General features: G+C 52.8%; 2 protein-coding genes across 2 annotated transcripts; both read left to right on the top strand.

The window, feature by feature from the left end:
* Window positions 1–475: 475 nt before the first annotated feature.
* On the top strand, window positions 476–6,194 carry LOC128827481 (phospholipase A2 inhibitor and Ly6/PLAUR domain-containing protein-like). The gene is made up of 5 exons (XM_054011380.1): window positions 476–573; window positions 1,503–1,619; window positions 3,993–4,145; window positions 4,515–4,655; window positions 5,546–6,194. The coding sequence occupies exons 1-5, from the start codon at window positions 525–527 to the stop codon at window positions 5,689–5,691; spliced, it is 606 nt and encodes a 201-aa protein (XP_053867355.1). The 5' UTR covers window positions 476–524; the 3' UTR covers window positions 5,692–6,194.
* Window positions 6,195–17,666: 11,472 nt separating this feature from the next.
* Window positions 17,667–21,615, top strand: LOC128827103 (phospholipase A2 inhibitor gamma subunit B-like). The gene is made up of 5 exons (XM_054010836.1): window positions 17,667–17,809; window positions 18,853–18,969; window positions 19,715–19,861; window positions 20,255–20,395; window positions 21,260–21,615. The coding sequence occupies exons 1-5, from the start codon at window positions 17,761–17,763 to the stop codon at window positions 21,472–21,474; spliced, it is 669 nt and encodes a 222-aa protein (XP_053866811.1). The 5' UTR covers window positions 17,667–17,760; the 3' UTR covers window positions 21,475–21,615.
* Window positions 21,616–23,056: the final 1,441 nt, after the last annotated feature.

Genomic DNA, 23,056 nt, shown 5'->3' with positions numbered 1-23,056 from the left:
GAGCTGGACGTTGTGTCTCAAGGACAGGATTGCAATGGCAAACTATCACTTTAAAAGTGGGGGTGGGGGAGTTTGTGGGGTTTCCTGGTCCTGCTGGCAGTCTAAGGAGCTCTGCAGGGAAGCGTGGGACCAGAGGCAGTTTGTAATGAAGCAGCCTAGAACAAGGTGGGCTGAGTTGTCTCTTGTTGACATAGTGAGCAGCCTGTTTTGTCTCCTCCTTGTTTGTGGTTCTTGTGTGTGATCGTTCTGGATCCCCAGAAACAGACACCTTATGCTGCAACCTTCCAGCAGGAGCATTTCTGGTTTGTCTCTGACTTCTCCGGGTGGATGACACGAACACACCAGCCACGAAGGGGTCAGGGTTTTGGCTACCTCAAAATTGAGGATACCCCCACCATGTTGACTGGCTCATACATGTCCAATCTCTGTTCTGATCTTATTTCAGCCTGTCTGTGATAAATCCCCTGGCCAGAGATTTGGCTGCATCAGAGACCCCAGTGCCGATCTACTGTTTCCCCATCACCATGGAGGCTTCTCTTGCCTTCTGCATCCTCGCTGCTCTCCTGGCTACGGGTGAGTTGGGTCTGTTCCTACATGGGCTGATCTCCTAACTTCTCCAATGTACCAACAGCTCAGAGCTGCCTGTCGAGTAAAACTGTTAACAAACGTAACTGAAAAGCAGCCGCAGAATAACGGGGGGTGAGTTGGGAGCGTCCGAGTGACAGCGTCCGAGGAGGAGAGGGCTGGAAGTTGCAAAGTCCTGTGACAGCGAGTGAAACAATTGTGGAAATGGGAGGAAATATTTACAGTTTAAATCACTAGAATCGTGTCGTGACTGGGCACGTTTCAGAGCTGGCCAGAGGCCAAGGGCATTTCGAACAGGGATTGTCTGTTGTGTGACAGGCAGCGGGTCTGAATTTCAGTAGCAGGAGCTCAAGGCTATTTGAAGGGCATTTATATGTGATCCCCAGCCGGTGTCGGGGGCCCTAGCTTGACTGGAGTCAGGAGGCCAGGGCCCAGCCGGTGTCAGGGGGCCCTAGCTTGACTGGAGTCAGGAGGCCAGGGCCCAGCCGGTGTCAGGGGGCCCTAGCTTGACTGGAGTCAGGGGGGCCAGGGCCCAGCCGGTGTCAGGGGGCCCTAGCTTGACTGGAGTCAGGGGGGCCAGGGCCCAGCCGGTGTCAGGGGGCCCTAGCTTGACTGGAGTCGATGGTAGGTAGGACTTGGCCCTTGCTGCACCGCACCGGAGAGCGACACCAGCTCACACCCGCTGGGGATCTCTCTGGGGTTTGTGAGGTGGGAAAACCCACGAGGGAACTAAACTCTGCAGCAAAATCCAGGGAGACTCAGCCACAGAGCAGCGTGAAATGTCTGTAGCCAACTGGGACCATCCACAACGCTGATGAGGGACCCCAGGGCGCTGTACCCGGCGCTTCCCCGCCGAGCCCAGGGGAAGGCGAGGGAGGGAGAAATCCAGGTGGCTCATGTTCTCTCTCTGTCTCCAGGGGCCTGTCTGCAGTGTGAGGTTTGCTTTGGCCTAGGAGTGAGCTGCAGAGGCGACCTACAGACCTGCGCGGCTGGGGAAGACTCCTGTGGGGTCGCGCTGACCGAATCCACGCTGGGTAGGGGAGATCGGGGTTAACTGGTCAGGAAAGAGGTGCTGGGGCTGAAGCACTCTTTTTACTTTCACAACTGACGCAGCTCAGCCTTGGCAAGCCCTGGCACAAATTAAGAACCGCATGAGATGGACCCTAAGCAACGTGGGTCAGGGAACAGACTGGGGACCTAGGACGCCTGGGTCCTCTCCTGGGCCCAGCTCCGGGAAGGGAGTGGAGTGCATTGCTGTGAGCACCGGTTAAGGAGCCAGGACACCTGGGTTTTATGTCAGCCCCGGGGACGAGTTGCAGTGCTGAGCTCCCAGGCGACTAGCCAGCCCGTGGGCCAGGGGCCCGCTGAGGATGGGAACCACAAAAGCCAGCGCGCCAAGTGGACAGATACAAGTCAGGAAAGAGATCTTGGAGTCACCGTGGATAGTTCTCTGAAGATGTCCGCACAATGTGCAGAGACGATCAAAAAAGCAAACAGGATGTTAGGAATCATTAAGAAGGGGATAGAGAATAAGACTGAGAATATATTATTACCCTTATAGAAATCGATGGTACGCCCTCATCTCGAATACTGAGTACAGATGTGGTCTCATCTCAAAAAAGATATACTGGCACTAGAAAAGGTTCAGAGAAGGACAATTAAATGATTAAGGGTGTGGAACGGGTCCCATATGAGGAGAGATTAAAGAGGCTAGGACTTTTCAGCTTGGAAAAGAGGAGACTAAGGGGCGATATGATAGAGGTATATAAAATCATGAGTGAGAAAGTGGATAAGGAAAAGTTATTTACTTGTTCCCATAATACAAGAACTAGGGGTCACCAAATGAAATTAATGGGCAGCAGGTTTAAAACAAATACAAGGAAGTTCTTCACACAGCGCACAGTCAACTTGTGGAACTCCTTGCCTGAGGTGGTTGTGAAGGCTAGGACTATAACAGCGTTTAAAAGAGAACTGGATAAATTCATGGAGGTTAAGTCCATTAATGGCTATTAGCCAGGATGGGTGAGGAATGGTGTCCCTAGCCTCTGTTTGTCAGAGGGTGGAGGTGGATGGCAGGAGAGAGATCACTTGATCATTACCTGTTAGGTTCACTCCCTCTGGGACACCTGGCATTGGTCACTGTTGGTAGACAGATACTGGGCTAGATGGACCTTTGGTTTGACCCGGTACGGCCGTTCTTATGTTCTTATGACAGCCGCCTAAGCCAGCCAATAGGAAATGCCAAGGAGAGGGGTGTGGCCTGTTTGGCCCCTCAGTCCCGGCTGCACAGAGGTGCCCAGCTCTACTTGGGACCCATGTCTGGGAACCCCTCGCTGGGAGTCCGGCATCTGGACCGGGTCAGCCCTCCCTTGTGAATGACGGCTGTGGAGGAGGGGCTGCCAGGAGACCCCAGGGGCTGGGAACTCCGCTGGGGGAGCCAAGTTCAAATCCCCACTCGGCCTGAATTGGGCTGGCGACTTCAACCCAGGTCTCTCTCCTCCTATGGTCGTGTCTGGCCCCCTGGGTCCGGGTGGGTCTCTCTGTCTCCCCCTTTGAAGCCGCCCCACGTTGTATGAAATAGTTAAACATTCCCTGGACCCTGATTCACCCCATGTCCATGGGGAATGTCCAACCCACTGAGCTTCTGGGTTCACGGGGGGCCACTCCCCACCCACAACTCCTCCCCTGACTGGGCTTTGTGCAGGGCCTGATCCGGTAGGGGTGCTCCGAGGCCGTCTCCTGGATCAGGCCCCGCAGGTGATATCGGCAGGGGAACGCCTAGTCTGGGAATCCCACTGCGGCTAAGGCGTGAGCGGGACACACGGCATCGGGATTTCGGCGGCCCGGCACGTACCCCCTGTTGGAAACTTTGGCAATGAAAGGACTTTATGGGCAGGAGATTCGGGGCCCCCAGGGTTACGCGGCAGCTGAGTGCGGAGCTGGAGCACAGACAATTGGTGCCGGCTGATTGTGTGGGGGAGACGCGATTTAAATTTTCGTCCTCACTATAGCTTGATTCATGGCCCCTCCAAACGCCCCCACCTTCCCCTCTGCAGCCCCCGCCTTCAGCTCTCACCTGTTTGCTGCTGCTCCTCCCCGCGGGAGCAGCTGCTGTGCAGGGAGTGGACCCGGCCGCACCATGTGACCGAGCGGGGCCAGCAAACCCAGGCCTACCGCCCCCCATCCCATGTGTCGCCTCTGAACTGGAGGTTATAAATGGTGGATTTAGGTGCTGAAATCGCTTTGTCTAGCCCAGTGGGACCGCGGCTGACTCACGTTCCCCTCTTCATGCCTCAGTTTCCCCATGGGTAGAGGAAGGCTAATGGCACAGGGCCAGTGTTATGAAGAGGGCATCAATGGGGTGGAAGTGGAAGGGGAATAAATCTCCGTTTTCTCCCCCTGTGCAGCGGGAATTAAGACCCACAGCATTCTCAAGGGCTGTATGCCATTGAGTCAATGTAAAGCCAGCCCCGTCTCTGTGAATTTTGGGCAGGGAATGAGAACACAGACAAGCTTTGCCTGCTGCTTGGGAGATACCTGCAGAACAAGCACCATTACAGGTACCTCTCCCCAGCTCCGCCTGTCCTCCCCCATGCCCTGCACCTCCTGCCCCACGTTACCTTCCTGAGACTGGTCCTCCTGCCCTGCAGGGGGCGCCCCATGGAATAACACTCAGATCCTGGGTGGGTGGAGTTTAGTGGGTGGAGCTCACCAGGTGTGAACCCAGCTGACCCCACCCGGGGCAGGGTCCAGGGCTCCCTGCTGCAAACCTCTCCCCTGCCCCTGCTGCCTCCAGCGACCCCGGAGCTACAGCTCCCCCTGCAGGGGGCACCAGGGCTGAGCTGTGCAGCCCCCAGCTGCTCTCCCTGCCCCGACGCCGCCTGGGGCGCGTCCCCCGAGCTGACTGTGTTTGCTCCACTTCTTCCCAGTGCCCCCGGCTAACACCACCCTGAACGGCCGGCACTGCCCAGCCTGCGTCGCTGTGTTTACTGATCAGTGCAGTGAGAAGACCACACAGTGCACTGGAGACGAGACCCGATGTGTCAACATCGTCGAGACCCTAACAACTGGTAACCTCAGTTCATTTCTTCTGGGGTTATTTTTCCTTTGTTGTTTTATCCCCCGTCAGGCAGAAGCGAGACGCTGGGTGGGGGCCACTAGGGAAAGGTATCAGCTGCAGATCAGGACACCTGGGTCCTATTCCCAGTGCTGGGCTCCAGTGTGACCTTGGGCCAGTGTCTTTCCCTCCCTTTGTGTCTGGGTCTCCTCCCGTCCATTACCTGTGTATAGTTTAGTCTCTAAGCTCTTTGTGGTAGGACTGACTTAGTCTAGAGAGCCCCTGTTGTGCCAGGGGCTTCACAGATCCCCGACCCACATGGGGGTCCCCTTTTCTTTCAGATGCTGAAGGACTCCCAGCAGGATACAGTTCCTGCCCCCCAAAGAGGCTGCAATTGGAACAAGCAAAATAAGGATCGTTCTCCTCATTTTAAAGTTGGGGGAAACTGAGGAACAGAGCAGTGCCGTGACTTGCCCAAGGTCACACAGGAAGGCTGTGTCAGGGCTGGGAATAGAATCTAGTTTTGCAGAGTCCCATCATGATGCCTTAAATCACTGTGAAGCCACCCTTATTAGAGATCCCAGCGCTGCCACCAGCACGGAGCTGCTGCTTTGCTAGATGAGTGGTGCAGCTAATACTGGCTAGCTCCAATAGGCTCGAGATCGGGGCTCCCAGTGACTTGTTCAAGGACACACAGTGAGCCTGCGTCAGTGCGGAGGAGAAGGGGGAGGCCATCCAGGGCCAGACAGGCTGTGTGTGTGTGTGTGTGTGTGGGCAGATGGCGAGATAGAGGCTGTGGGGGAGTCTGAAGGGGCCCTGAGGACTGGGGGGACCATTGTCTCCTAGTCCGGCTCAAGGAGTGGAGCTGCTCCCCTGACAACTTCCTGTCCCCTCCCCCCGCAGGTGGAAATCCAGTGCAGATGGTCATGAAGGGCTGTGCTTCCGAGTCTGTCTGCGCCCAGATAAAATTGGGTTCGGGGACCTTCGCAGGCATCAGTGCAGATCTAACCACGGCCAAATGCACAGCGGCCTCCCCGCGGTGGAGGTAGCACCAGGGGCCAGGCGGGGTCTTGCTGCTGAATCTTCTCTCCTGATTCCCCACCCGGTGCAACGGCGCCGCCGAACTGAAATACGCCCCTGCAGTCTGCGTCAGCCGCTGTCCCACCCATGGATTCTCGGTTCCCCGGATGGAGTCAAGCCCCTTGATATTGCTGCACTGAATGAAACAAACTAGTGACCAAATTCTTTGGAATGTATTTATTTATTTCAATGGAGAAAAATTTAATTCTCATGCCTGGTGCCGTCAAGAAGCCCGTTAAGAACAGAAGCGTGGCCGCACCGCGTCAGGTGAATGGTGCAGCTAGTCCAGTGTCCTGTGTCTGACAGTGGCCACTACCAAAGCTTCAGGGACAGTGCCCAGCACATGGCAATTTAGGACAGAGCCACCTCTGACTTCTCCTTCTGGCTTCTGGCAGTCAGAGGATTGCGGATACTCTGAGCATGGGATTGTGTCCATGCCCATTTTGGCTAATAGCCATTGATGGACCGATCCTCCAGGAACTCATCTAATTCTCTTTTATACCTTTGCCCCATCTCCAAATCCCCTGGCAATGAGTTCCACAGGTTAATTGTACGTTGTGGGGAAAAGTGTGACCTCTTGTTCATATTAAACCTTCTGCCTGTTTATTTCATTGGGTGACCCCTGGTTCTGGTGCTGTGGGACAGGGAAATAGCAGTTCTCAAGTCACTTTCTCCATGCCACGGCATGATTTTTTAGCCCTTTGTCGCATCCCCCCTAAGTTGTCTCTTTGTCAAGCTGAACGGCCCTAATCTTTTTAGTCTCGCCTCAAACATGCCGTGCCCTAAGATTAGGCTCAGAAAGACCCCAGTGGGGAAAGCAGGTACGACAGGATGGGGGTTACACAGCCCAGCAGAATGTCAGTTCAGCCTCTAGTGGGGACTGGGAGCCAGGACTCCTGGGTTCTATCCCTGGCTCTGGGGAAAAAAGTGGGGGTGGAGTGAGCTGGAGTGTGTGTGTGGGGGGGGTGTCTGGGATTCAGGACTCCTGGGTTCCGTACAGAAAGGTCTGGGGAATCTGGTGATTGTCACACACACCCTCCCCGCAGCACGGTGTCCACAGCCCTGTTGCTGCATCCAACTACAGTGAGGCCCAGCCCAGGGTGTGAGCTGGCTCCCACTTCCATTTCCCCAGAGTCACTGGTTTGAAAGTGCAGTGCAGTGGGTGGGGGGCTGGGTCTACACTTCAATGGGGGCTGCTGGGTTCTCTCCCTGGTGCGGGGAGGGGAGTGTGGGCCAATGGCTGTGACGGGGGATCCCTGTGGAGCAGCACGGTGCCCACCGACTTCTCCCAGAGCCAGTCAGCAACAAGCCCTCACCTCTACTTCCTTATCTGCAAAATCCAGGGCCTGGGGCACCAGGTAACAACTGCTGACAGACGGCGAGGGTGGGGCGGGGAAACACCTTTCCTGGGAACAAGGCTGGACAGACGCCAGAGGCTCTGAAAACACCAATGCCGGCATCTCCAAATGAACCCGGGGACGCTCCGGCCAACGCTGCTGCAGAGCAGTGAGGTCAGGGGCTTTGCTGATGCAGTTCCCCCTTTCCCACCGGAGCAGCTAGTCAAAGTTCAGCCGCGGTTAATGTTGGACCGGGTGGAATTGCAAAGCCCCCTGCACACACGCCGGAGACGTGACTCTCCCTGGCTCCAGTGCCTGTTCTTGGCTGCCTTCGGCCGTGACCCGGGAGATCATCTCTCTGCCCCACCCTTAGCAGGGAATCCAGGGCAGGACAGAGCATGGCCGAGGATGAGCTCCCAGCCCAACGAGGAGTGAATCGCAAGCTAAGATGTACGTGGGTGTGAAACTGACCTGGAGTTTTTGGAGTAGGGCCAGAGGCATTTTTGCTGAGTGTTGTTTGAGGATGACTTGGTAACAAGGCAGCGTGGTTCCAATGTGCAGGTTTGGTCACTAAAATATTAAGCTTGCAAAAATGGAAAGTTGCTCTCCACCAAATATTGGTGCCCGCCCGGCTCGGTAGGACGGTTGCCCTGACAGCTAATGAGAGAAGGAAAGGCCGATAAATTCAAAGCAATTTGGGCTGATTTTTCAGAGGTCTATGATTAACATAGACCCTGAAGATAGATCTGTCTGGACAAACTGGAGAAATGGTGTGAAATAAATAGGATGAAATTCAATCAGGACAAATGCAAAGTGCTCCACTTAGGAAGGAACAATCAGTTGCACACATACAAATGGGAAATGACTGCCTAGGAAGGAGAACTGCGGAAAGGGAACTGGGGGTCATAGTGGACCACAAGCTAAAGATGAGTCAACATTGTAACACTGTTGCAAAAAAAGCAAACGTCATTCTGGGCTGTATTAGCAGGAGTGTGGGAAGCAAGACACGAGAAGTAATTCTTCCACACTACTCCGCACTGTTTAGGCTTCAACTGGAGTATTGTGTCCAGTTCTGGGTGCCACCTTTCAGGAAAGATGTGGACAAATTGGAGAAAGTCCAGAGAAGAGCAACAAAAATGATGAAAGGTCTAGAAAACAGGACCTATGAGGGAAGATTGAAAAAACTGGGTTTGTTTAGTCTGGAGAAGAGAAGATTGGGGGGACTTGATAAAAGGTTGTTACGAGGAGGTAATAGAAAAATTGTTCTTCTTAACCTCTGAGGACAGGACAAGAAGCAATGGGCTTAAATTGCAGCAAGGGAGGTTTAGGTTGGACATTAGGAAAAAATGTTCCTAACTGTCTGGGCGGTTAAGCACTGGAATAGATTGCCTAGGGAGGTGGTGGGATCTCCATCATGGGGGATTTTTAACAGCAGGTTGGACAAACACCTGTCAGGGATGGTCTAGATAATACTTAGTCCTGCCATGAGTGCAGGGGACTGGAGCAGATGACCTCGCGAGGTCCCTTCTAGCATTCTATGAGTCTATGTCGCTTCCCCTCCCTTTATCCTATTTACTTTGTGTATTCTGATGAATCTGGTATTTTGGTTGATTTCTTGTATTTGAAAAAAAAATCAAAATAAACCAAATACCCAGCTTTTTGCCATTTCATTTCCTAGTTTTTTAAACAGCCAGAGAAATGCTGGTTGGGCGGAGCTGGTAGTCTAGGCAGCTGTCGTTCTCACCAGGTTCGCTGCTGCTATGATACCGTGGCTCGGTAATGATCAAAAGACCCCGCGTCACACAGCGCTTTGCCTCAGTTGATCGCACAGAACTTTACATCACTGTCGTCATTTTACAGCTGGGAAACTGAGGCATGGAGCCGCGATGTGACTGGCCCACGGTAGCTCACCCGGCCAATGGCAGAGCCAGGGTTGGTCCCAGTCCAATGGGCTTTCCATTAGGCCACATGGTGGCTCGGTGATTCTTCAGGGCTCCCCGGGCTCCTGTATGCAGTGCCGGGTTTACAATGGTGCCAAAAGGTGCCGTGGTGCCGAGCCCGTACTCAGAAGGGCCCCATTCTGGTTGCCAGGTGCATAGGAGACGTGGGGAGGACAGGCGAGGTCATGTCCCCCCCCACCAGATTTCTGCTTGGCCCACCAGGAGAGAGGGACAGGGGCTCTGTCCTCCTGCTGCGCCCACCTCCTGGCTCTCTCGGCCCCTGTCCCTGACAGCCGAGCCCAGGAGGGCAGCAGAAGGGGCAGGACCAGCCGGCTCTCAGGCCTGGCACGCAGGGTCGCGGCTCTGCGCAGAGCGGCGGCTCCCTGAGAGAGGGGAGGTGGCCTGCTCCGCTTCCTCCGCTCCCAGCCTGGCCTGGCTGCCGGGGACAGAGGCCAAGTGAGCCAGAGCCCAATCTCCCCCCTGGCATGTTTCCACCCACTCAGCCTCTGTCCCTGGCAGCTGGGCCCGGGCAGGGAGTGGCGAGAGCAGGCCGCCACTGCCTCCCCAGCTGAGCTCTCTCATGCACAGCTGCCATGGTGCACAGAGCAGTGACCTGGAGTGGCCACCTTCAGCCGCCATGAGGAGTGGCTCCCTCCCGCCCCCTGCTCAGGCCCGGCCTCGTTTTCCAAGGACAGTGACCCAGAAATGTGCCGGAGGGGGAGATACAGTGGGAGAAGAACAAAGCCCCCTCTCCACCCAGCAGGTAACTCTGGTGGGACAGGGTGGGACTCCTATACCTTGAGGGAGCATCATGGAGCCCCCAGATTCCTCATTTTTATATAATTGTGATATTATATATAAAGCATGCCTTGTAAGGTATCCGCGGAAAAGTTATGATCTCTTGAATATCATTTGTCTATCCATAGATGTGTATCATTAATGCAGATGAAGTTATGAGAATTGTGTTGTATGGTTGTCACTAAAACATGCTGCAAGTTGGGGAATCACCCAGATACCAGCTCCCCAGAGACAACAGCGAGGAAAGTAAGCAACGCCTGGCAGGGTGTCAAACAACCCATCACCAGCCATTGTCCAGCAAGGGAGTTACAATGCAATGACTCACCGGCATGAGGCCACACCAGGGAAACTGCTCAACCTTGCCTGGGGACTCGGCAATGCCCCCCAGACGTGCCTGGACTTGTTTTCTCCAAGCACATGGGACTGAGGTTATAAAAAAGACACATTGCCCCCACTTCTGCTGCAATCCACAAAGACACTGAGAAGAAGACTGAAGACTCCAACCAAGGAGATGGCCCAGATTTAAGGGGCAAATCTGTATATTAAGGACTACAATATCCAGTGGGGTGAGAAAAGCTGCTTAATCTAGATGTTGCCCCGTCTAATGGGGTTGAGAGTTTAGACTGCGGGCTAATATTTTATGTCTTTTGGTAACTAACTCTGACTTTTTGCCTATCACTTATAATCACTTAAAATATGTCTTTTGTAATCAAAACACTTCTTTTACTGTTTATCTTTACCAGTGAGTTTGCCTGAAGTATGTGGTAAATATATTCAGGTTTTACAACAATTGGTTGGTGTATGTCCACTTTCCATTGATGAAGTGGTGAACCAATGAATAAATAAAGATGGTACATTCCTGAGGCACAGCGCTGGGAGCTGGGGGGATCTGGCGGGTGCCTTTCTCTGTGTGATTCGTGAGTGGCTCTGGGAGCATTCATGCAATCTAGCTGGGTGTGGGGCTCCACATGCGGTTGTGGTGAGTGATAACAGTGCCAGGAGGGGTTTGCTGCTGGTCACTAGCAAGGCATTGTGAGAGACAGCCCAGGCTGGGGAGAGTTAGGGGGGCACAGTGGTCCCACAGTCCCAGGCTGCACCCCGGGGGGATCCTGTCACACAGGGAAAGTGTGGTGGGAGGTCTCAGCGCTCCTGCTGTAGTGTCCCATGGGGGCCCACAAATATGTTTGGCAGCGGGCCCACAAAAGGTTTAACCAGCCCTGCCTGTACACTTTGTTCAGTGGTGTGGGGATAATGGCGTGCGTGCGCGCACACACACACTCTCTCTCTCTCTCTCTCTCTCTCTCACTTTTTTCAAGGTAACCTGAAAAGAAGAGGGCATGAGGGTAAGAGATTTGTTCTGGATTTCAGGGGAAACTTTGACAATGTTTTGAAAACTCTATGTAGTGAAACGCGTTCGTATCCGTTCGTTGTGAGTTGGCAAGGTTTTACCCTGGGCAAGACAAAATCTCTCCCCAAACTCATGAAGCATCAGGTTCCACCCTGGGGTTTTACCCATTTTTCGAAACACTTTTCCCCCCGAGTGTCAGGCACAGCGAACAAAACACTCTTACAAAGCTGTCGAGAGGCCTGGGCGCACACACGAGGGGTGAAACTGCAAGATTGGGCATTTCTAACAGAGATGAAGAACACTCACCTACCCAAAACACTTCTTTGCCTTTATGTGTTTAGTGATATTTTCTAGAAGTGCCTCAAAATCAGCATCATATCATCGGGTACGGGATCCTCCCCGGGCCTTTGTTAGTGATTTACTATTCGACAGCCTGCTGAAACGAGTGATTCGAAAGACGCAAAATGCAGTGTGGGGGAGGGGAATATTACTTTGTGATGTTGGGGGTCACATCTCTAAGAAAAGCACTTACTAACAAGAAAACATGGCAACTGGTAAAGAACAGATATGCGCTGTTTCACTAAGAAAAAAAACCAACCAACCTTACTCAAACCAGATTTCAGACCGTTGTCAAAGGTTTCCCTGAAATCCAGATTAGTGCTTTTATCCCCAGGCCCTGGTTGTTGTTTTTCAGGTTTAACGTTCACAAATGTAAGGCTCGTTTAAAACTATGTGACGGTCTTTTCTGAATACTTGCGGCACCTTAGAGACACACAAATTTATTTAAGCATAAGCTTTCGTGGGCTACAGCCCACTTATTTGGATGCATAGACTGGAACATACAGCAAGAAGATATTTATACATACAGAAAACATGAAAAGGGTATAAATATCTTCTTGCTGTGTGTTCCAGTCTATGCGTCCGATGAAGTGGGCTGTAGCCCACGAAAGCTTATGCTTAAATAAATGTGTTAGTCTCTAAGGTGCCACGCGTACTCCTGTTCTTTTTGCGGATACAGACTAACACGGCTGCTACGCTGAAACCTGTCTTTTTTTAATGGCACTGGACCTTTGATTTAAAATGTCCTGTTCAGCCGAAGAATCTGGAGACGGGGGCAGTTTTAGACTCTGGCTACAGAAGGCAGAAGCTACTGTTGACGTCACTAGGCATAACCCTAGGTAACTCGGGAGGGTGGAAGGCCACAAAGTGTCAATGAAGCCTTCCTGCACTAGGCCTATATGAACCAAACTCTATCCTTCCATGTTTAAACTCCAATCAACCTCAAAAGCCAGGTGCAATTGGAATATGTAAGCAACCAGTTATCTGTGCGCAACCCCCTGCTCACACCGGTATCAAGCGGTAATAATGAGCCCTGCATGTTTCTGGCTGAAGTGAAAAAGGACACGATAACGGTTTAAAGAAGTTACTAACGAGCTAAACTTATAGCTGCCAAGAATGACTTAACTGCTTAAATGTAATCGTTATTTGCTTAGTAACTGTTACCAGGGAAGGGAGGGGTAGAGGGAGAGGAAGGGAGTAGAAGGGGGGGGGTGAGGCTTAACTGCAAAATGTATAAAAGAAGAAAAACTGTTTCTGTTGGTGTGCTTGATTTGAGACTTGCCAGTCTCCTTGCACCCCTTTGGGATCTCAAATAAACTTTGTTTGCTTCTCCCGCTGGTGTGTTTATTGGTGCGAAGCACACCGGGCAACAAACCCCGCTGCTGCTGTCCTCGGGCCTCTGTGCCGGCAACACTACCACAATGTATATGGGACACTTAACAGCAGTAACTAAACGTGCAACCTAAAAGCATGAGGTTTTTTACCCGCGAAAGCTTATGCCCAAATAAATCTATTAGTCTTTAAGGTGCCACCGGACTCCTTGTTGTTTTTGTGGATACAGACTAACATGGCTACCTCCTGATACATTTGTAGTGATATTTTATAGAGCTACCTGCAAAACAATTCCCTCCCCCCCCCCCCAGCACACACCCATTTTATTCATCATGACATTGAAATATCTCCAAAGAATTAATTTTCTGGCATTTGTCTAAAACTTTTCATATACGGTCCCAAGCTTTTCACAATAGCGTTCACTTGCGTGCAACCCCCCCCCCCCCCCCCCCAAACCTTCAACCAAACACTTTGCCAAATGCAGTAAAAGTCTATTGTAGGGTCAGTATTTGTAAATTGTGAAGAAAATTTTAGATTACAGGTAAAAACCCTGCATTTACACAGGGCTTTCTACAGTTACAAAACTTAAAATGTGAAAAGAGCAGTCATAGCTTTCTAATTGCTGGCAGAGCCAAGATACCGGCACCCTCTGACACCTCCACCAGCACCTACCTGTTTTCTTGACTTTTGAGTTACTATCTTCAAAAAGCAACTCTTTCAAGCCTCCTCTCTTTTCCTGACTTTTTCAGATGGTTCCTAAAACTGCATCTTCTCCAACTAAACACATTGTTTCTAATCAAAGGCCTAATGCAATAAAAATGACATGAAAAAAGGTTGTACAATATGAATCATCTTAAACTTTTCAATAATAAATGCAAGAACAGAATGCAAAGATCGGAAGGGTGAGGAAGATCGAAAGATACACAAACACATCCCAGAAGCATGCAAAGAGGCAAATGAAAAATGGCTAGAACAAAGAGGCCTTGAAATAGAAGAACATGAAGTCAGACACAACCACAAAAGAAACCATAGAAAGACCGTGAATCAAATAAGTTAAGGAAAGGAAGTTATGAAGAGGAACAAACTCTATCAAAATTAATGAGTCAGAGTATGCTACAAAGCAAACAGCATCCTGGGAAGAAGGATGGAATACGTGAAGGAGCGTCTGATCCTGAAAAACTGGAAAATATAGAGATTGGAATTGGAGAAGAAAAAACACCGGCTATTACAATGCGTAAACTAGGCAGAGCGCTAAAAAAATATAAAGCAAGGTCAAGAAGCTGGGGAGGAATATATTGCGGTTGAAATGCTACAATCCCTGTGTCACGGACTTACAGGTCGGTCCGTGGGGGGTGCCCCTTTCAGTGCGACAGCCCTTCTCGGGGGTCCACTCTCTCTCGGGGTCAGGCCCCTCCACCTCCTGGAGCCGCACCTCTCTGAGCCTTAGCACGTCTGTCTCTGCCGTGGGCCCCCTCAGGGAGTCCCCTCGCTCTGGACCCCCGGGGTCTCCACCCCTGAAGGGGTTGATGCAACCCTGATCTCTAGACCCGAGCACATCTCAGCCAGCGTAACACAGGAGGGTTTATTGAGCGTTGAACCCAGCACAGGAAACTCTCAGGGCCTCCGGCCTGGCCTCCCTCAGCCCAGCACATCCCAGTCTCTCTGCATCCAGGTGGGCTCTGCCTGCTCCCCCTCTCCAGCCCCGAGCCCCCCTGCTTCCCAGCTGGGCATCTGAGATCACTGGCCCCAAGCCCCGCCCCTGTCCATTGTCTTCTCTCCAAGTAAACAGGGTCGTAAACCGGGGCCTCCTCTCCTTGCTTCTGTCCTCTGGCTGGAACCGGCTGGTTAGGTCACTGGGTCCTTACTCTGCAGCCCATTGTCCGCCCACTGGCCAGAACCGGCTGCGTCTCCTCAGCTGGGCCTCCGGGTCACCAGGTCGCCAGGTCACCGGTCGCTGGGGTATCCATCCTCCCGGCCATTGGCTGGGGTCCCAAGTTCCCTCTCCGGTCCTCTGCAAAACACACTCCCTCTCCCCTCCCCTCGTTAAACCAGTAACACCCCGGGAAACTGAGTCCCACCCCCTCCGCATGCAAACCATTGAAAACTCCACAGAAAACAAGAAAACCCCCCACTTCATCACACCCTGAAGGACGATGCAAATTCTTACCTGCTCAAACTTCTCAATCAGATATACACACCAGGAGAACTTCTGGAGGACTCCAAGAGGTCAATCTCTATTCCTCACCAAAGGTTGATAATGCTAGAAACTGTGAAGAACATTGAACTGTAAACCCAAGAAGCCAGCCGTATACTCATAGATCTGTGGAAAACTGTTGGCACATGGACACGTCTTGAGACAAGAATTAGCAGAAGTCAGATGGGTTTCGACCAGGAGTGAGTACGAGGGAGGCAGTTTTTGCCGCTAGGGTCTTATGTTAGCATGGGAAAGAAGAACTTTGTAAATAGACTATTGAAAGCGATTTGGCAACATCCAACATAACAAGATGATACATATCCTTGAAGAATGTAGGATTGACTTCCAAGATCTGTAATTAGTAACAAGCTCATTCTGGGGACAGAAAGCAGCAATCCGAATGAAGTATGAACTGCGTATTGGAGCATTACAGAGGTAAATGCCATGGTTGCATTGTATAATTCCAACTATTTAGCATATACATAGAAGTTAGAATAAGGGAATGTTTAGAAGACACCGACCAGGGCATACAGGTCAATAGCGTAGACATCAACAACATAAGACACACTACGGAACCAATTCATATCACTTTGAGGAACTTCAGAACATGCTTACTTTTGGGAGCGATGGCAGCAAGAAATATGGAAAGACGATTAACGATGGGAAGACAAAAAATATGGTAATATGTAAAGGCCATAATTCACATGGAAGGCAACACCTGTATCTTGACAGTCAAATGGTGAAACAAATGAATAGTTTCCCCTATTTAAGGAGTCTAATAACATCCGACTGAAGAGGGGAGGAAGAAACCAGGAGAAGGACACAGCTTGCAAAAAATGCATCCAACAACTTCCCACGACTTCTGTGTCGTCAAAAGTTAAAACGACACATCTACACTAGATTGCTGCAGTGCTACAAGTGGTCAGTCCTGTTGTACCAAAGAGAATAACGTCTTTCTGTGGACACATAGCTCGGTGATCGCAGATCAGCTCAATTCAAGGACACAGACAGTCCGGCAAGATGTCAGGCAAACCAGGAAGAGATAGAAGGAGATCCAGCTAGGTTGGAACTGTCAGCAGACGGGCTGGTCTCCAAGGCAGAGGGGAAGTTTTATACCTCTGTCCCAATGGTGGAAGAGACCATACCATGCTGACAGGTGGCTGCATTAGCTTTATCCCTGCCTCCACGTGGTACCTAGCAGAGGGTGAGGCGATTCGTCCCCCTGATCCTACAGCTATCAACGGGTTTGTTACCGTCCTCCAAAGCAAAACATACAAAGGGATAAGGTGCAAACCGTTAAAGGATTTATTGAATCAAGGTAAGTGTAGCGAGGCGGTGTGGTTCCCCGCCGCCCTGGAGAGGGACGAGTCTCCAGGAATCAGATAGACATCCAAGAATGAAACGTAAGGGGTGGCAGAAAACTTGGTTCACGCCAGGTGAAGAGAAATCTTGGGCTCCTTCCTTAGAGAAATTCTAGTTGTGCTCCAGCTTCCACCCACTTGACTCCCCTCCCCTCCCAGAGCCAAGGATAGGACCCAGGAGACCTGGCTCCTGGCCCCACTACTCTAACCACTAGGTCCCAGTCCCCTCCGGGAGCCAGGAGTAGAATCCAAGATGCCTCGTTTAATCCAACATACCCCTAGCAGGCCAGGAATAGAAGCTATGTTACTTTGGGCATCTGGTTCATGGCAGGTCTCTGACCTTTTAAACTCCAACTTTCAATTGAAGCTTTTCTTGCAATTATGTTTTTCTAAAAAATATCGGGGCTTGTTGAAAAAATTCTCCACCTTTTTTTCCCCAGCCAATCCAGAAACCAATTTTTGGGGGAGGGGGATGGAGGGACGTGGAAAAGAAAATAATTGGGGGAGGAAACGAGAAACGTGGACAACATTTTTGAGGAATATTTTGGTGAAACTTTTTGGGTTAAAAAAACCGAAAGGCAAAGAAAAGGGATCTCCTTCTCAAAAACAATGCCTCGTTCCTCTAAAACAAATAACGAAAGCTGTTTTCCCCCCCTCCCTTTTTGCGACTGTAAGCCAACAGATGCAATTCTTGGTCAGAGTTTCCAGGAATTTGCATAAACGAGCATTTGGCAAGTGCTCCGGCTTCTGCATTCATGGTTGGATCTTCCCGAAAATCCGTATGCCCGTAAAGGAGCCAGAGAAGAGCTAGCGAAGCAGAGTTGGCGTGATTTGGAGGGGGGATTCCTGAGATACAGCCTATCCACCATTAAAAGTAGTGTGTGGCTTGGTGCCACTTCAGAGGAAGCCACATATTGTGTATTGAGGAGTGTGTTTGAAATGATAAGTGACTTAAGAATGGGGGTGGGGTGGTTTCCTGTCCTGCCGCCAAAGAGCTCAGAACGGAAGCGTAGGACCAGAGGCAGTATGCAAAAAGCCAGCCGAGAACAAAGAGGCTGAGTTCTCTCTCTTGTTTTTGGTTCTTCTATGTATTTTTCCTAGATTCTCAGAACAAAGTCATTTAAGACAGCAGCCTTCCAGCTGGAGTATTTGCGGTTTGTCTCTGACTGCTCCAGGTGGACGCCGCGAACATACCAGCCACGAAGGTCTCAGTGATGTGGTTACCCCAGAACTGTGGAAATAGATCTGAGGAGCCACCCACCCTATCAACTGGATGTGGCTTGTGCAATCTCTCTTCTTATCTCGTTTCAGCACAACTGTGATCAATCCCCTGGCCGCAGATTTGGTTGCATCACAGACCACAGCGCCGATCTACTGCTTCCCCCGACCATGGAGGCTTCTCTTGCCATCTGCATCCTCGCTGCTCTCCTGGCTACGGGTGAGTGGGGTCTGTTCCTACAGGGGCTGATTTCCTAACTTCAGCAACGTACCAATGGCCCAGAGCCGCCTGCCAGGTGAAACTGTTACTGAACGTAACTGAAAAGAAGCCACGGGATAACGGGGGCTGAGCTGGGGGCGTCTGAGTGACAACGTCCCTGGAGGAGAGGGCTGGAAGTTACCAAGTCCCCATGACAGCGAGTGAAACAATGGTGGAAATGGGAGGAAATATTTATTCTTTAAATCACTCGAACCGTGTTGTGACTGGGCACATTTCAGAGCTGCGGAGGACAAGGACATTTTGAACGGGGACAAGGACATTCTTGTCTGTTGTCTGACAGGAAGCAGATCAAAACTTCCGTAAAAAGAGCTCAAGGTTATTTGAAGGGCATTTATATGTGAGCCCCAGCTGGTGTCAGCGGGACCCAGCTGCACTGGAGTCAGTGGGGCCAGGGCCCAGCTGATGTCAGTGGGGGTGCAGCTGCACTGGAGTCAGTGGGGCCAGGGGCCAGCCGGTGTCAGGAGGCCCCAGCTGCACTGGAGTCAGTGGGGCAGGGCCCAGTTGGTGTCAGGGGGGCGCAGCTGCACTGGAATCGATGGCAGGTGTGACTTGGCCCTTGCTGCACCGCACCGGAGAGCGACACCAGCTCACACCCGCTGGGGATCTCTCTGGGGTTTGTGAGGTGGGAAAAACCGCTGGGGAAATGAAATCTGCAGCAAAATCCAGGGAGACGCAGCCACAGAGCAGTGTGAAATGTCTGTAGCCAACTGGGACCATCGACAAAGCTGGGGCAGCGCATTGATGAGGGATGAGGGACACCAGGGCGCTGTACTCGGAGCTTCCCCACAGAGTAGGGTGACCAGATAGCAAGGGTGAGAAATCAGGACAGGGGGTGGGGGGTAATTGGCACCTATATAAGATAAAGCCCCAAATATCGGGACTGTCCCTATAAAATTGGGACCTCAGGTGGCCCTACCACATTGCCCAGGGGAAGGTGAGGGAGGGACAAATCCAGGTGGCTCATGTTCTCTCTCCATCCCCAGGGGCCTGTCTGCGGTGTGAGGTTTGCAATGGACCAGGAACCAGCTGCACAGGTGACCTACAGACCTGCGATGTTGGGCAAGACACTTGTGGCATTGCTTGGACAGACTCCACATGGGGTAGGTGAGAGGGGCCCTAACCAACCTGGGTCAGAGAACAGGCTGGGGAGCTAGGACGCCTGGGTCCTATTCCAGTCCCAACTCTGGGAAGGGAGTGGGGTGGGTGGGTCTGAGCAGTGGTTAAGGAGCCAGGACACCTGGGTTCTATGTTAGACCCTGTGGGCTAGCTCCCCAACGGGGCCTTTCCCCTCTCCCCTCCTACAGTCGTGCCTGACCCCCTGGCTCCTGATGGGTCTCTCTCAGTCTCCCACATCCATGAGGCATGTCTATCCCACTGGGCTCTTGAGTGTATGGGGGGCACCCTTCCACCTCCTCCCGTGGCTGGGCTTTGTGCAGGGCCCAATCTGGTAGGGGCGCTCTGAGGGCATCCCCTGAATCAGGCTCCGCAGGTGATATCAGCAGGGGAACACCTAGTCTGTGAATCCCCTTGCGGCTAAGGGGTGAGCGGGACACACGGCGTTGGGATTTCAGCGGCCCTGCATGTACCCTCGGTGGGAACTTTGACAACGAAAGGACTTTATGGGCAGGAGATTCGGGGCCGGGGAGCTGGAGGATCTAAATGCTGGATGTAGGTGCTGGACTCGCTTATCTAGCCCTGTGGTACCTTGGGTAAGTTGCTTCCCCACCCTGAGCCTCAGTTTCCCCATGGGTAGAGGAAGGCTAATGGCACCTGGGTGTCGTTGTGAAGAGGGCGTCGATGGGATGGGAGTGGAAGGGGAATAAATCTCTGTCTTCTCCTATGCAGTGGGAAGCAAGACTCAGACAGTTATCAAAAAGTGTGTGTCCTCCGACCTGTGTAAAGCCAGCCCCTTCTCTGCAAATTTTGGTGATGCAATGACAAGGACAAGCTTCAAATGCTGCATGGGAAATGCCTGCAGAACCAATATTACAGGTACTTCTCCCCGTCTCTGTGTCTCCTCCTCCATCCCACAGCACCTCCCGCTGCCTGGAACCCACCCCAAGTTAGCTTCCTGAGACTGGTCCTCCGACCCTGCAGGGGGCACCCCATTGAATAACACTGCGCCCGTGTGCAGGTGGAGTTTATTGGGCTGGGCTCTAGGCTGCCTCCAGGTGTGAACCCAGCTGGCCCCACCCGGGGCGGGGTCCAGGGCTCCCTGCTGCAAACCCCTCCCCTGGCCCTGCTGCCTCCAGTGACCCCAGAGCTACAGCTCCCCCTGCAGGGGCACCCAGGGCTGAGCTGTGCCGCCCCCAGCTGCTCTCCCTGCCCTGACGCCGCCTGGGGCGCGTCCCCCGAGCTGACTGCGTTTGCTCCACTTCTTCCCAGTGCCCCCGGCTAACACCAAACCCAACGGCCGGCGCTGCCCTGGCTGCTACGCGGTGAACGCTGATCATTGCAATGAGCAAACCATAAATTGTACTGGATCCGAGACCCAGTGTATTGATGCCACCGCGACCATAACAATTGGTAACTTCTGTTCATTCATTCTGGGGTTATTTTTCCTTTGTTGTTTCTCGCCCACCCCCGTAGGTGTGCAGTGAGTCACTCTTTGGCGTCACTAAGTGAAGGGTATTGGCTGCAGATCAGGACGCCTGGGTCCTATTCCTAGCACTGGGCTTAGGTGCGACCTTGGGCCAGTGTCTCCCCCTCCCTGTGCGTCTGGTTCTCCTCCCATCCGTTTCCTGTGTCGAGTTTAGTCTCTAAGCTACTCGTGATAGGGACTGGCTTAGTCTTGGTGGCCCCTGTTGTGCCAGGCGCTGCACAGACCTTAGATGGAGATTGGGGTCCCCTCTTGTGCCTGATGCTAAAGGACTCCTGGTGAGATACAGTCCTTGCCCCCAAAAGCCTGCAATCTAAACAGGCAAAAGAAGGATCGTTCTCCCCATTTAAAAAATGGGGAAACTGTGGAACAGATTGTGCCATGACTTGCCTAAATTCTCACAGGGAGGCTGTGGCAGTCCCATAATGATGCCTTAAGTCACTACAAAGCCACCCTTCTTAGAGATCCCACCGCTGCCACCAGCACTGAGCTGCTGCTGCTAGATGAGCTGGCGAGGGCTATAACTGGCCTGACCCAATCCGGGTACTGACGGTGGTCTCTAGATCGGGGCTGTGAGTGATTTGTTCACGGACACACCGCGAGCCTGCGTCAGAGCGCAGGAGAAAGGGAATCCATGTAGGCCCAGACAGGCTGGGGGTGAGCAGAGCAGATGGGGAGATGTAGGCTGTGGGGCATCCTGGTGGGGCACTGGGGGGGGGGGGGAGTGTTGTGTCTTAATCCAGCTTGAATAGCCTGACAAAAATTGCCTCCTTCCCCCTTCCCCCCCACAGATGGACATGAAAAGCAGACTGTCATGAAGGGCTGCGCTTCCGAGTCCATCTGCATCATCGCACAAGTGGCTTCGCAGATGTTCACAGATATCAGTGTAGATCTAACTGAGGTCGAATGCACAGAGGCCTCCGGCGCGGCGGGCATGGCTCTGGGACCAGCTGGGCGCCTCCTCCCAGCCCTCGCTGGGCTTCTCCTGCTAAAGCTTCTCTCCTGATTCCCCACCTGGGGCAATGGCCACACCGCACTGAAATCCACCCTGCAACCTGCGTTAGCTGCTCTCCCCTACAGGGGTTCTCAGCTCTCAGATGGACTCACATCCCCTTGATAGCGTTGCACTGAATAAAACAAACCTGAGACCAAACTCTTTGGATTTATGTCTCTGTTTATTTCAATGAGGAAAAATTTAATTCTTGTGAGTGGGGATGTGAAAAGCCAGGTAAGACGAGAAGCACGACCACACCGGGTCAGGTGAATGGTGCAGCTAGTCCAGTGTCCTATATCCAACAGGGGCACACCCAGAACTTCACGGGCAGTGCCCAGAACGTGGTGATATTGAGGAGACACAGCCCTGACTTCCCCTCACGGCTTCTGGCAGTCAGACGTTTAGGGACACCCAGAGCATGGCGTTGTGTCCCTGCCCATCTTGGCTAATTGCCATTTATGGCCTTATTCCAGGAACTTATGTAATTCTCTTTTGAACCCACTTATCCTGTTGCCCATCCCCATATCCCCTGGCAATGAGTTCCACGGGTTAATCGTGCAATGTGCAGAAGGGTACCGCCCCTTGTATGTATTAAACCTGCCGCCTGTTCGTTTCTTTGGGTGACTCCTGGGTTTTGGTGCTGTGGGACAGGGGAAATAGCAGTTCTCTACTCACTTTTCTCCACCCCATAGCATGATTTTCTAGCCCTCTGTCGCATCCCCCTGTCGTGAGGTGGTGTGGCCCCCCTCTGACCCAGAGGGGGGGAACCACCCTCTGTGCCCAGGTGGGTGGAGCCAGATCCGCCTTGCCCCTCCCACCGGCAGTGGGTCAGCAGAACAGGAAGTCTGGCTGTCGCGCTGCCGGAAGCACAGTCGGCGTCTTGCGGCTGGATTCCCAGCTGACTCAGTGGCGGCTTCTCCACCACTGCTGGGGCCCTGGGTCGGGTCCTGGTGGAGTTGGGTGGGCCCGGGCCCCCCCTGCCACCCCACCACGGGGTGGCAGCCTCCCCTCTCCAGGTCAAGAGGCCTCCTCCAATCGGCCACCCGCAGGAGCTAGGACGCCTGACTACGGTGTTTGCTCTGCGCCTGCTTAACGGGCCCAGGGACTATAGACAGTTGGCTGCTCTGCCCCCGGCCTGAGGACCAGAGCATAGGGACTCCTGGGAGGCCCTGCTCCTGCCTCGGGGCTGGAGTCTGTTCCCTGTTTGGGGGCCCAACCCCGTTAGACCGGTCGGGATGCTAACTCCTAGTTTGCTAATTACCCTCTGATACTAGGTGGTGGTCCCGCCGGTGTAGGGGGGCGGTGTGGCCTCCCTCCGACTCAGAGGGGGAGGGACGATCACCACACGACTACACCCCCCTGACCCGTCTCTTTGCCAAGCTGTACGGCCCTGATCTTTTTAGTCTTGCCTCATATGGGAGCTGTTCCATACCCTAAGATTAGGCTCAGGAAGACCCCAGTGGGGAAAGCAGGTACCACAGGCTGGGGGTTACACAGCCCAGGAGAACGTCAGTTCAACTCCAACGGGGACTGGCAGCCAGGACTCCTAGGGTCTCTCCCCGGCTCTGGGAGGGCAGTGGGGGCTCGTGGTTAG

Source organism: Malaclemys terrapin, chromosome 21, assembly GCF_027887155.1.
Source record: "Malaclemys terrapin pileata isolate rMalTer1 chromosome 21, rMalTer1.hap1, whole genome shotgun sequence".
Taxonomy (NCBI): domain Eukaryota; kingdom Metazoa; phylum Chordata; order Testudines; family Emydidae; genus Malaclemys; species Malaclemys terrapin.
The sequence above is the reverse complement of the archived record's forward strand: the minus strand, read 5'-3'. Positions and strand labels throughout refer to the sequence as shown.